The sequence below is a fragment of the Solanum stenotomum genome, chromosome 7, assembly GCF_019186545.1.
Source record: "Solanum stenotomum isolate F172 chromosome 7, ASM1918654v1, whole genome shotgun sequence".
NCBI lineage: Eukaryota > Viridiplantae > Streptophyta > Magnoliopsida > Solanales > Solanaceae > Solanum > Solanum stenotomum.
In genome coordinates, this window is record NC_064288.1 from 53,706,451 (window position 1) to 53,721,701 (window position 15,251).

General features: G+C 33.3%; 2 protein-coding genes across 5 annotated transcripts in view; both read right to left on the minus strand.

The window, feature by feature from the left end:
- LOC125870467 (pyruvate kinase 1, cytosolic-like) overlaps positions 1-15,251 on the minus strand; it is a 222,699-nt gene that overhangs the window by 19,131 nt on the left and 188,317 nt on the right. The gene's annotated exons all lie outside the window — the stretch shown is intronic.
- On the minus strand, positions 870-11,801 carry LOC125870041 (leucine-rich repeat receptor-like protein kinase PXC1). Its single transcript, XM_049550408.1, has 3 exons — positions 11,288-11,801; positions 2,352-3,833; positions 870-1,826 (listed from the first exon to the last, which is right to left on the minus strand). The coding sequence occupies exons 1-3, from the start codon at positions 11,799-11,801 to the stop codon at positions 1,147-1,149; spliced, it is 2,676 nt and encodes an 891-aa protein (XP_049406365.1). The 3' UTR covers positions 870-1,146.

Here is a 15,251-nt window from a genome sequence, read left to right on the forward strand (position 1 = left end):
TTAAAATAAAATATATAGCGGTGAAGAATTTGACACACATAATGTATTTTCCTAAAAGACTAAATAACATCGGACCCAACACACAATGCTTTTTTTTTACAAGTCCGTAAAATCAGTTAATGCTATGTTGTTAGAACATTTTAAAAGTGTTATCATACCCATATTAAATTTGTTAAAAATATATTATTGTTGAAAAAATTGACATATATACATTAATATTTTTATAAAGTTCGAAAAATATAGATCCAAAGTATGTCTCAAATTTGTGAGTTGACTCATTAAACACCAAAAGTGGCAAGAGTGAAATTGCGCAAATCACGCCAAAGTGAAAATAATGTAAAGTCTGTTAAAAAAAAGAGGTAGTGTCTTTTGACAGCCCATCAATTTGCTTTGCTTTTTCCCATCAGTGATGAATACTTGACAGTCTAAAAATTGATAATCAAGTCATTATTATTATTTTGGACAGTCAAAAAGGAATTTTATAAATACTTAATTCATTGAGAATTACAAGTTTTGAATAGTGTACGCATTCAATAGGAACAAGTTCTAGTTTAAATGTCAAAATAAAAGATAGCAGGAAATTTTAACAAGTTTCGAAGGTCAAACGTTGAAAATGGAGTCGCTTTTGGTAAGGAACATGTTGCTCTTCATAATAGGACTTTATGATAAGAATCTGAATTAGTCAAACCAAAATGGACACCAAACACCAAACGAAAAACCAAAAAACAAAGTTGACTGAGTGTCTAGTGTCATATTTGGACTGAGTTGCGAATAGCGCTATAAGTTACTCCTGTCCTTCATTTACTTTTACTTGTTACGTTTCACTTTTCGAAAGTCAAGCAACAAGGAGCTTGAAGAGTGAGGTTTTGCCTTGGAACACAAATCTTGAAAATGAATTAAATACAAAGAATTAACATTACATTACATTAAAAAAAATACATAATGGACTGATTGCTGCACTTCTTATATGCTTGTTGGATCATCAGATTTTCCAAAAGTGCAGTAATTTGGAATAACACAAAGCAATCAAATAACTACTAAACATTAAGTCCATAGCTTTTAAACTTCCCAATTTGCAGTAAGATGCTGCAAATTTGAACATATACTACTAGGACTATGAAACATCAATGCCACAATGATCGAAAATTAGTAACCGGGGAGTCCATCTTCAGTGGTGGCAAGGGAGGGGGAAAGAGAATTGCGCGATTCGTCATAATCTTCACCTAATGGAGATTGTTCAACTCTAATCTCCTCAATCAACTTAACAACTTCAACCATAGTAGGCCTTTTTTCGGGTAGTGGCACTACACATGCCATGGCTACATGTAGCATTGACACCAATTCCTCCTCAATGTTTTTGTACCTCAACAATTCTTGATCAAACACTTCAGCAGTCCACTCGTCCCTCACTACTGATCGAACCCATTTAGGCAAATCCACTGGCAATTCTTCCTCCTCATCGCGAGGCCTAGTCGGTGAAGGGTACTCTGAGGGAGCTTTACCAGTGAGCACTTCCAATAACAGTACACCAAAGCTATAAACATCAGATTTTTGAGATAGCCTCTTGATTTCAGATTGTTCGGGCGCTTTGTATCCTCCTAATCTAGCTATGGCATGAACAGGATTCAAAAGCAATGACAACCCAAAATCAGATATACAAGCCACACCATTTTTGTCAAGCAACACATTAGATGATTTCACATTCCCATGTGGGATTCTTGAATCTGCATACTCTTCATGAATGTGAGCAAGCCCTCTAGCTGCCCCTAGCACCAAGCTAATCCTTGTTGTCCAATCCAATGGAATTCTACCTGGTCCTCTGTTTCCTATTAGAATCAAGAAAAAAAAATCCCATCAATATTAGTATCTTACCTACAACTTGCTCGGACTCTCCAAAAATGTTGCCATACCCGCGTTAGATCCTCCAAAGATACACTATCCCTGGAGATTACTAGAGGATCCGACACGTACCTGCCAACATTTATGAGAAGTCCGAGCAATATAACCCTTACCAACCCCAAAAAAGACAATCTTGAATTACAAAACACGTCACACCCGTGTAAGATTTTCCAAAAATGCACTATTTCTAGAGATTTTTGGAGAATCTGACACACATCCATCGATATTTTTGAAAAGTCCAAGGAATATAATCCTTACCAACCCCCAAAAAAGACAATCTTGAATTACAACGTCAGAATTCTCCAAAAATGCACTATTTTTGGAGGATCCGACACACCCCATCGACATTTTGAAGAGTCCGAGCAATATAGACCTTAACAACCCCCAAAAGAGACAATCTTGAATTACAAAACAATCTTTAATCTTTGACATGAACATTTACTAATGTTTACCATGAAGAAGTGAATGCAAACTCCCATTAGGCAAGTAGTCATAAACAAGCAATTTTTCTTCCTTGGCATAATAGTAAGCTCTAAGTTTCACCATATTTGGATGCTTAAGCTTTCCAATAACATCCATATACTGTTCAAACTCCTTTCTTGGACATGGATTTGCATCTTTCAATCTTTTTACAGCAACTGTAATCCCATCATCAAGAACTGCCTTATAAACAGTACCTAAACACCCTTTACCAAGCATCTCAGCTGATGCTCTTAACAATTCCTCAAGCTCAAATGGCTTCCTCCTATCGAAAAACACGAGTTTACTTCTATCAGTAGCTGTTGTACCATCACTATCACCACCACCACCACCATTGTTATTAGCGTAAACTCGTTTTTCGCTCGAATAACTACTCCTCCTCTTCCCACACTCACTTCCTGACATTGAAAAACTCTGAGTTCTTGAATACTTCCCACAGTAATATGCTACCATAAATGACACTACAACTAACAATGCCACCACATTCACCATCACTATTGCTACTACCCCTCCTCTACTCAACCCTTTTCGCGATTTTTCGTGGGGTTCTTCGATTGTTGCAGTGGAGGTTGTAGGCAAAGAGCTAGGGTTTGAAGGGACTATTTCCCCTGTATATGAACATTGAGGTAAATTCCCAATTCCACATAAACCCTCATTTCCATCAAAGCTATTTTCACCAAAATGATTGTATAAACCATTTGGAACAGACCCATAAAGCTCATTATTCGAAAAGTTCAATTCTTTAAGATTTTGAAGAGAATTTAGGGATTTTGGGATTGTTCCAGAAAGTTCATTGTTCTGTAAACGAAGTGTGAGTAATCGGGTCAAATTCGCAATCTGGGTCGGAATTGAGCCTTCTAGGTTGTTATTTGAAACGTCAAGGCGGAGGAGACGACGGAGAGAAGAAATTTCCGGCGGAATTTCGCCGGAGAAATCGTTGCCGGAGAGGTAAATGAGCTTAAGATTAGTACATTGGGTAATGGGTGTGAGGGTTCCGTTAAGGCGATTGTTACGGAGGTCGAGAAGGCGGAGTAAAGGTAAAGAAGAGAGAGCGGTAATGGGTCCCCGGAGATTGAACGACGGGAGGATTACGGCGGAGACACGGTTGTTTATGCATTTTATACCAAGCCATTGAGCTGTGCAAGCGGTGGTGGAGTTCAACGGAAGTGTCCAATTGTGAAGGAGAGTGCCGTGGATGTCAGTTTGGGACTGAAAGCGGAGGAGTGCGGCGGTGTCGTTGCCGTCGCCGGTGGCGGTTACGGCGGCGGTCACGGCGGAGATGAGAAGTGTGAGGAGGAGAATGAAGGAGAAAAAACGGTTCATTTTTTTGGGTTTAAGGCATAAAGCGCGGGAAGTTAGGAAGAGAACAAAAAAACACAAGTTGAATTTAAGGAACAAAAGAGTTGAATTTGTGTATAGTGTAGATGATGATTGCAGGTAAAAACTTATTCGTACTTGATATTTATATTAAATTATATTAATTTATTTCCGATCTTTTGTTTTAATTATCGTATTAGCTATTGTTATTATGGTTTATTTTTCTACTATTTTTAAAAATAATTCTTTTATTGCTCTATTTTCTCTTCAAATATGTTTCGATTTGCTTTATCAGAGTCGAGCGTCTATCGGAAACAACTTTTCTACTATCACAAGATAGAGATAAGGTTTGGGTACAACTCACATTTTACAGTCTCAGCTTGTGAAATTATACTGGTATGTTATTATTGTAATCTATTCTGAAAATTACTCCATGATGTTAAAAATGACTGATCATGAATTTTTGAATTCTCGATTACCTCACAGTGAACTTTCAAGATCAAAATTAAATTTTTTTGCTTATAGAACAAAATTTGTTAAACTTAAAGTTATATCCATGAAACAAGTGAAATAAAAAATTTAAGATCGCGTAATTTCAAATTCAGTATGATAATTTACACCTATTTTTTTAGTTAAGTGATAAATTAAGAAGACAAATGTGTATAATTAATTATAATTTAGTTATTAAAGCTATATATTCATGTATATCATATATAAAATAACAAAAGAGTACAAAAAGTAAAGTTGAATTTGTGGACAGTGTGTAGATTAGATTGTTTGAATTTTTTGAAAGAAAACAGTACAATAAAGTTGAATTTGTGTACATTATCTTTTTTGTTTTGTCTTTCCATTTATATGTAAGAAATTATAAGATAGGGAGAAAACGATGTTGAGGATGAGAAAATAACAAAAATGGTCCCTTAGTTATAATAATTTTAAATTAAATGAGAAGGCATGATTGATAATAGTCAAGTGATAAAAGAGTATATAAATGTTACTCTACATTCATTGATTTAACGTGATAAAATAACTTTAAATTCTGTATTCGTTTCTGATCGAGTTAATCTTATCACTATGATTTCTTTTTTGTTTTGGGAGAGAGAGGAAAAGAAAAGTTGTGTGAAATGATTAAAGATGGTGCATGAGCATATGAGGGGTGGTTTTATGGAAATGATTGAAGTTCTTTTTCTCCACTCCCATAGCAAATGGAATCAAGTAAAGGCAAAGTGGGTTAAAAAAAGAGTGGACATGAGGTGAAAGAGTTTTCTTTTCCTTTTTCTAGTCTTTTCATTTTAGTGAACTTGAGTTTGTTTGTTTGTTTTTATGATTATATCGAGGGCGGAGAAGGATAAATGAGGGAGAGAATTACAAAATGAGGAATCAGACACTAATTAATAAGGTGAAAGATTAAATTTTCAATTCACTGAGCTATTAAGATCGTTCAAGTGACTTTTAGTTCGACATATGATTCTTCCTTTTCAATACTAATTGAATTGAGATTCAGATCTATATCACCTACAACTCACTAAAGAGAAAATCACTAGGGAAAATACCATAATGATTGTCTCGATCCTTTATTTCTATCAGTCTCACACAACAAAACACCTTATTTTTTCTCAACATGATCATAAAGGAGACACAAAATTACATAGATAGAAGGATGAAACGAATCAATTCATTTGTCTTGATAAAACGAAGAAAGAAAAAGAATGACTTTCTATTAAAAAAATCTAATATTTAAAACTCAAATTCGAAATTTTTAATTAAAAATGATGAAATTCTACCCGTCTTACCACATTTCGTGATGATAACCTGACTCGTCATTACAGGACAAAACATCAATGGCTTAAATTAGCCTAAATTTGAATATTTTTCTCATCAAGTGAACCATGCAACTTTTTTTTTTTATCCTATTCTCTTTTGAAAAGTTTCAATATTTGTCATACATACAAATATTATAATTTTAAACTTAATGAGCAATTTTTTTCTTATACAAGGACCATTTTCTAGGACATTCAAGTTTTGAATAAAAGAGCGGTATACCAATTTATATATTTTGTAAAGTTTGGGAATAATTAGTCCTTTTGTTACTTTTTAACATATAATGTAATGCATGACTAAAAGTAGTAGGTTGCTAAGGTGAAACTGACCTATCAACTTGTCAATTTGTCTTTTAAAAAGTCGTAACTTACTCGTAATTTCGATTTATGTAAATTAATTTGGCTGAACATATAATTTATGATTTTTGAACTTATAATATATCATAATATTTGTGTGATAATAATTTTTTTAAAAACTTATGATTTAGACATATCGTAACGTTTGGTGTAGTTATAAAAATTTGTTACGATTTATGAAGGAGAAAAGAAAATCAGAAGTTTGAATTAAATTGTTTTGAAATTTAGAAAAATTTCATTATTTTTTAACGAACTTATAAGATTCTTTTTGAAATAAGAGTATTTTATTTTAAAAAATTGAATGTATGATATGCTCAGTCAAAAATAGTTCATAACCTAAATCAATCAAATAATCATGTTGTTGCAAAAAATTTACCCTATCTAATTCATATGTAGATCAATATCGACTAAAAAAGTTACTTGGAGAGTTGACTTGAAGAAAATCACAATTTTTTTTTAGGTTAAAGAGAAGGATTGCGTTGTTAATTTAAATATAATATTTATTTTGATTGTTACTTAAATTTTATTATATTATATCGTTAAAATTTATTATTGTATGTGTAAAGGCGAAAAATCCCATTGTATGTAATAACTAATTGGGTATAATCACGTCGTTACTCTGTTCTCTCATTTGTCTTTGCTGGTTATAGTATAATCATATTTTATGAGTTTTTGGTTAAAATCACCCCTCAACTATGACTCAAATCTAATGTACATCCTTATATTATCTAAGTGAGCAAAAAAACATCATTATATTATCCAAAAAATAACAAGAATCATCCTTCAGTCTATTTTTGTTAAGAAACTGATTGAACCAATAAACAAAATAATTTTTAATTTGGTCACGTCATGGCCTCAACGAGAAGATCAAAGTTACCTAAAAAGGATAAGGATATGGATAGGAAATGAATCTTTCATTCTCAGAATTTAAATTTTGTGTGTTGTTAGTTTATATGTTTTTCTGCATCATCAAGTAAATTGACTTGCAACAATACATAAGTTTATACAGTACGTTCCGATGGTTAGAAAGATTATGTAAAAAAAATCATTTCAAAAATATTACGTCTAACTATTTATAAGAGATTTTCTTTAATAAAATATTTAGGGCATATATATACTATATATACAATACATTTCACATTTTATACAATGTACAAAAATGCTGGAAATTTAGTGAAATTACGTAGGTGTTTAGTTATGAAAATAAAAAAATAATTACTTTATTTGAAAATTTTGAAGTTGGAGTAGTATTTTGCCATATTTTTACAAAGAATATTTAGAATTTGAATATATTTTGTCTAAATATGATTTAAACCCTCAATTTCTAACAATTAAAAAAATCACCTAACTTGATTAGCTTAATCATGTGTACATATATTCATTCGACTTGACGCATTTTATGTTGGTGGTGTGAGTTTCTTAAAAAAAAAAAGACAGAAGGATGAATCTTGTAACTTTTTGGATAGTTCAAGGATGTTTTTTGTTCACTTATATAACACAAGGATGTCCTTTAGATTTAGGCCATACTTCAGAGATGATTTTAGCCAAAACTCCATATTTTATCATTTATCATATTTTTTATAACTGTTTTACTTCGTATCGTATTTTGTTTGGTAATTCTATTCTTTAAATTGTTGATGTATGAAGAGTATTATATAACGATAGAAAACAATATAATACAATCTATTCAAAACTATATTCATCAAAAGAATATAATACAATACGATACATTAACCTACATTAACGACCATCCAAACATATGTGTAAATCATATATTAGATGGTGAGTCTAATCACCATAAAAGTTTCCATGATAACATTTAACTTTAGAAACTTTAAACCCTATACCTTTATTTAGGTCAATTTGGTGACATTTTAACAGAATGGAACATAATAATTATCAATAATTAGCCAAAATTTTCAAATTTAATTATGCACCAAATTGAAATGATTGCAATATTTGCCACCATAATAAAGCTATTTTCTCCATTATTTCTTTCCTGCCAACCAATAATTTTCTAATTTTCCTCAAAAACAATCCTACAAAATAATCTTTTAAGAGCATCAGATTAAATTGAAAAAATAAATGAATATAATGTTTTTAGTAAATATTTAACTAGTATCCAAGGCAGACCATCTTCAAATTAAAACAATTGAAGAATACTGCTCGAAAAAGTTGGTTATGATTTAGAATGTAAAAAATAAGTTTAAATCAAGTAGGTGTTATATTATATATTGATTAAGCTTGAAAACATTAATAAAGATAACGATTGATAATTTAAACATTACTAACACACATTTATGCTATTTCAAGCCCCCCCCCCCCCCTCTCGCGCTCATTCTCTTTTAATATAATATTTATTAATCCAACTAATTTGAATTTACGTCACAATAGAAGAACATTTCCTACCAAGAAATTCTTCATTTCCTAACTCAAATTTAATTTTTTTTATGTACAAAGTGAAGAAATAAATAAATGTATACCTTATTCATAGAAGATTCCCATAGAAAAAGCACTTGATGTATATTAAGCAATGAGATCTTAAGAAGATATGTTGCTCATTAGATTGGTCGGATAAAGGGAAATAAAATGGATTGTAACTTTAATATAAAGATTTTTGGCAAGACTTTTGACCTGTGCCTTGTCAATTTTATTTTTAAAAAAAATCTATTTTAATTAATATTACTTAATAAATAAAGTGACATGCAACAATACCTAGTTGTATTTTAGTACCTAAAAAAAAAAAAAACCTGCTAAAATATGTCAATGATAAAAGATCTTTATACTATGGGCGTGTGGTGGAAAATATTTTATGAATTTTTATTTTTGTAGGGTTTAATTGATCAAAATTTTCTAAAAAATATCTGTATAAAAATAAGGAAATTGACTTTTGTTATAATAGTAAAGAAAACAACTTACCATACATAATCACAAGTGACACTTAGCTTCAAGTTCATTGTTTCCTCCTCATCCACCAAATATCCCCAACCCCACCTCTCGAGTTTTGACCATCGCACTCACAACCACCCCCTAGTCTCAACCATGGGGGGCATCTATGTATGAGGTTGGGGTGCCATGGCATCCGAAGACCTCAGATAAAACTTTATATGTATATATACGTATACATATAAAGAAATAAATTTCGTATATACTAAGTTTGAATCCTTCGAGAGATATGTAATTTATAGTGCGAGTTTTGAATTAATTAAAAGAGTAGGTTCAGAAATGTATATCTAACTCTATGGTTATTTTTAAAACGGAAAAGGGTAAAAGCTCGTACGGTTTAAATTTCATTAGTTTTATTAACTCTTGTAATGTAATCAAAGTGCTTATAGTCGAAAACGTAACTTGTACATGGACATGTTGCATTGTCTGAGAAGCCACGTAGGCTAAAAAGTTGTATAAAATTACAAAACAAATAAGTTCAGGGGGATAATAAAACCTTAATTTAATTAAGGTATGTCTCTAGAATTTCAGTCATAATCTAGGGGATACTTGTGTCTTATCCCTACAAAAATACATTCATTCAATATTTATTGACTTTAATTCTTTTCGAATCTCGTGCAGGTAGCATAATATCTCTAACATGCATGGATGAGAGAAGAAGAGTGATGTAGTATGTAAGTGACATGTAACAATTTGATCCGTCGTTATTGAAATGAACCTTGTGCAGAGTTTCAAAATTTTCTTCAAATTCAGTGTCAAATTAAAATTTGAGGCACACGACAAATTATTAAATTTTGAATTGATCCAGGGTAACGTTAGCCTGCCATAGTGGGAAGCCTCCCGCTATGGCTATGCCCATGTAGCGCCTGCAGGGTTGCTATAACGGGACTGATGGAATCAGGCCTTAGAAAACTCGGTGTCTCTTATTTTTCCTCCCTTTGTTGACAAAATAGACGAGAGTTATTCTAAAAATTTTCACAAGGCCACTCTAAGCCTAAGAACAATGGAGGGGAGGGTTTTCAGCGCAAAAAAGGTTAAAACAAAAAAAAATTGATCCACACTTGTCAGGATTCACCCCCAATGAGCTGGAAGCTTGCATTTAAAGTTCTTCAACAGTTACTTGGTGCCCAGGTGTCTAGATTTTCTTAACTTAGTAGTTAGACATGTATTCACCCATGTAATATCTTGTAGACTGTTGGGACATTTCATGCATAGGCTTTCAGGCACGATGTGTGGATGATTGAACGTATTGCTAATCATGGTTAGGCTAATGATGTAACTGATTAGTTATAGTTGGCTTTATGATGTTTGTTGGGTGTTATAATGGGAAGATAACTGTGGGTAGTCAGATTGTGATCAAGACATATTCGGAAAAGATTTCTCTCAGGTAACTGACATTTATGATTTTTCCATTTATGTTATATGTGCTAGTTAACTGTGTCGTTAGTAATGCATGCATGTTACTCCCTCTATCTCAATTTATATGACTTACTTTTATTTTTAGTCTGTCTAAAAAAGAATGACATATTTCTATATTAAATAACAATTTAACTTTAAAATGACCATTTTACCCTTAATGAAATTATTTATAACCTCACAAATTTCTATCATTCATTTTAGACCACAAATTTTAAAAGTAATAATTTCTTTCTTAAACTCCATGCCAAGTTAAACTACCTCACATAAAATGAAACGGAGGGAGTATATGATTAGGAGAATTGCAAAGATATAATGTGGAGGGAAAGATGTTATCAATCACATGCGATAGAAGAGTTTACTTAAGTAGACAAGGCTTGGATAAGTAAGAAGAAATCACATATCAATAGCACGAACGTTCACCAGAATTATCAAGAAAAGTCATTCTACTAATTTTTGGCATACAATAGCAGGTGCTTTATGTTTAACGAGCAAAACAAATAACATATTTTCTCTCACAATATAAGTCTGTGTTTCATGACAATGCAGATAGTTGTGAGTTGTAACAATATGATATGGTTTGTGAGTAATCCAACAAGATATATAGTTAGATTGCTCATAGTATAAAGTCATAAATGTATGTGACGACTTGTATTATATATTTTCCCTTTTATGTTTGTATATACCTTTGAAATTATGATAATAATTTTTGTACTATCTAGCTAAGAAATTGAATCAGAAGCTTTTCTGTATAGAGAAACAGAGTTGTATTTTGAGGGTAACTATCTGCAAGTTTTACCATATAACCAGTGACTGATCGTCTTGTATTAGGACATGAGGCCCAATCTGAGTCACAATATCCCGTGAGCTTTGTAGAACCAGTCCCTCTCTTGAGCAAAACTCCAAGCTAAGGCGTGGGGATTTCTTGACATATTTTACAACCCTCAGTGCTGCTTCTCAATGTGTAGCTTTGGGATGTTGCATAAACTGACTTAAAACTTGCACACTAAATCAAATATCATGTCTAGTAATTGTCAGATACAACAATTTACCAATCAACCTCTGATAAGCTGTAATATCTTCGAGTTCTGGATCATTTGAGCTACCGGTGTGTTGATCATACTCCACATGTTGGGAAAGACAAGACACTAACAAGAATGTCAGACAGGATAGAGCTCCACTTAGACCAGCTTCTGAAATAAGTTGGAGTGCATATTTCCTTTGATTAAGAGCGACCCCATCTTTGGATTTCAAAACCTCTATTCCCAACAAGTATCTGAAACTTCCCAAGTCTTTCATCTTAAAATTCTGGTTCAACGCGACTTTAGCTTCTTGAATCATGTAAGAGTTATTCCCAGTGATCAAAAGATCATCCACATATACTAGAATCCCTTCTAGATCAGTTCCCTCCTTTCTAATGAACAAGGAATGATCATGAACACTCTGAGAATAGCCTGCTGCCAACAAACCCTCAGTGAGCTTGATATTCCATTGCCTAGATGCCTGCTTGAGCCCATACACGGAGTCACTACTATATGAATTTCTTATCCGTCCCTTAACCGACATTACAACCTAGAAAAGCCCTATCTGATTCTTTGCAAAACACGCTTAATTAGTGGAGATGTACATAATGGGCAAGCCTAAATTTTCTTTTTGAGTGTAAGTGTTCTTTGATGACAAAGTCCTTAATTTATATTCAATCTATTGATTTGAGTGTGTGGACTATTCCTTTGCATGAGGGGCACTTGTTTTATGAAAGATAGGTGATAGTTGATGGGAAACATGAAGTTTAATGTTTTGGTTGCAAAAAGTTGTCGAATCAGTATAGGTGAAGAAGTCTTCCATATAATCAGTGAGTAGAATGAGGGGTAGCAATGTGGGTAGATAAATGTGATAGATGTTACATAAGTTACAAGACACTAATGGTCATATGAGTTACAAGAAACTAATGACCATGAGAGTTACAAGAAGTAATGGTCATATAAGTTACAACAACCAATAGTCATCACATATGCACTTAATATTTTATTTTAATAATAAAATGCATATACACCAACAAGATGTTCAGCGCTCCAATACAACAAAATTTAAGTGACCATCAAAACAAACATGATATTTAAAATAACAATACAATAAAAAAACACCTTACATCTTTGTGAAAATACATAGACATTTGGAAGATAAATCAAACTTTTTCTCTAATTCAAAACGCTTTCATCTCACGCGTCCACCAATACGAGGGTGGCTTTGTCTTGGAAATATGCGGGCAAGGAAGGGATACTGATATACTCTGTGTTTCCAAATTGAAAATACAGAGATAACGGCCCTTAATGAAGTAGATGGATTCTTTTTTAATATTAGTGCCTCTTGTACAACATGTTGTTCCCCCAAAACAAGGACCTAAGAAAATTGCAGTTTCACCAATGCTTTTCTTCTCTTCCCACACTTTATTTACAAAATCAAACCGGAATACTATAATTTTGTAAACATCCTCAAACTCCCTTCCATGGAACAACATGCGAATATATAATAGCTCAACCTTGTCCTTGTTGTCGTCTTCAGATTGAATGAGGTAATTTCCAAAGCGTGGCATGTCTAAGTATTCTGTGAAGTAATTATATGGAGGTTCGTTAGTCATTGGTGTAGCTGATATTGTTCTTGATGAATCATCTACATCCAAACGGAGTAGAATTCGAGTCTGCATTGTTAATACATAAAAATCTCCCTTGAAAACTGTCCATACCGAAAAGCAATTATCTCCAATAATTGATTTCAGATCTTGTTTATGAAATTCCTGACTATAACCTGGTTTGCACAAGTAAAGTGTAGCCGCATTCTCATCATTGTTCGCGTCATCATCCTGATTGTCATCGTTCGCCTCATCCTCATTGTCTGTGTCATCATTATTGGGATTCTCATTGTCCGTGCCATCATTATTGGAATCCAGGTCATCATCATCGCCTGTGTCATCATTATTGGAATCTAGGTCATCATCATTGGAATCGGTATCATTATCATCATTGGGATTCTCATTGTCCGTGTCATCATCATTGACATCTGTCTCATCATCGGGATAGTCATTGTTTGTGTCATCATCATCGAAATTCTCATTGTCTGTGTCATCATCATTGGTATCTGTGTCATCATTCGTGTCATCATTGGAATTCTCATCCTCTGTGTCATGATTATTGGAATTCTCATCCTCTGTGTCATGATCATTGGAATTCTCATCGTCATCGGTGTCAGGATGAGTAGTCTCATGAATTAGGAAGAGAATGCGACATTCAGGATCATTGGGTGGTGCAGACAAGAGACACAAAAGTTGGTCGTTATAAGGGAGTGGTGGAAGCTGAATTTTGTTGTTTGAAATAGCATTCCAGAGGTAACAATCACTAGAATCAAAGTCTTCTAACACAAGCCACTCTTGAGCATAAGCACGTATTAGTGCGTTACCAAGCTCAGGTATACTTCTTATATATGATCGATCTTCTGATATACTGAAAAAAGTTTGCGTTTTTCTTGACGGACATATAACAAGCCACGGGTGTGGTTGTGAAGAAAGTGGTGGTCCATAGTATTCCAAGTTTTCCTTCTTCTTCTCTTCCAACCTCATCATCACGAGTTCAACAGAATTCAGTAGATACAAATTACAAATTAATGAATAGCTAGTATCATCTCATGTGTATTTAAAAGAATGTCGTTCAAATTAAATATAACAATAATAATGAGTTCAAATACGATAAGGAAAAGGAATTAGAGTAGCTCGCAAATTTGTTTTCCTTTCCTTTCTAATAAATTATTGGGATTTTCCATAAATAAATAAAATAATTGGGATTTCCGATTCAAATAAATAATGCAAAAAAAACAGTTACACGTTACTAATCTTGTTCTATTTAAATAGGGTAATAACATGTCCTTTTTCCGATTCAATTAATAGTAGTTTAATCTCTCAAGTTCAAAGTAATATTTTCTGAATAATGATGGAGAATGCAAATTATGATAAATTGTGGTCAGATTGTATTCCATCAGACGTACTCGGATTAATATCATCCCATCTTGTTGCTGCTGAATACTTTGTTTTCCGTGCAGTTTGTAAAAAATGGCGCTATGCTCCCCTAATGCCTCCTCTTCCCCAACCATCATCTTCGCAATGGCCTTGTTTGATGACCTTGCATAAAGAAACAGGCATGTTAGAATTCTTTGATCCGGTGTACAATGTCGTAACTACTCACAAGATGGGTATTCAAAAATTAAGGGGGGCCCGAATTCGGAGCTCAAAAGCTAATTGGTTGCTCATGAGTCATGGAAATCGCGGCATGTTTTTCTTCAATCCGTTTAGCAATGGCATAATTGAACTCCCTGATCTACTGGAGGAGCACAAAAATTCTTGCTCTGCTTGGACTTTTTCGTGTCCTCCTGACTCATTATCGGATTGTTTCGTTGTTGGTTTTGAAGCCATTGGTTATGTCCCAGATGTGTACATCATCAAAGTTGGAGATACTGAATGGACGTATCACTACTCCTTGAACCCAGGAAAATTTATGGCAACCGGGTGCAATAATCCGTTATTTTTCAAAAACAATACTATCTACTTACTCGGAGATAAAGGTAACTTGGGAACACTACGCATCGACGAAAACTCAGCTGCACAAAGACCTAGGTGGAAATTTTACGGGAGTTATTTTCCAAGTTCAAAACAAGGATTAATTAGAAAGGCATACACAGCAGAGGATGTTGATAATGGAGGAATGTTAGCTGTGATTTTAAGCCGTGAAAAAGGGATGTAGAGGTTTGGAGGTACAAAATAAATGAAAAGAGTTGGAAAGGGAAAAAATAACAAGTTTGGATAATAAAACATTGTTTGTGAGCTCCGGAGGATCATACTTGAAAACATGTGTTGCACCGGGACTAGGAAACAAGATATATTTCTCAATGTTTCACGATAACAACAAAGGCGTTTTCTATTGTTTGGCCAATCGCAAATATTACTCTTTCGATTACTCAGTCAACAAAGCT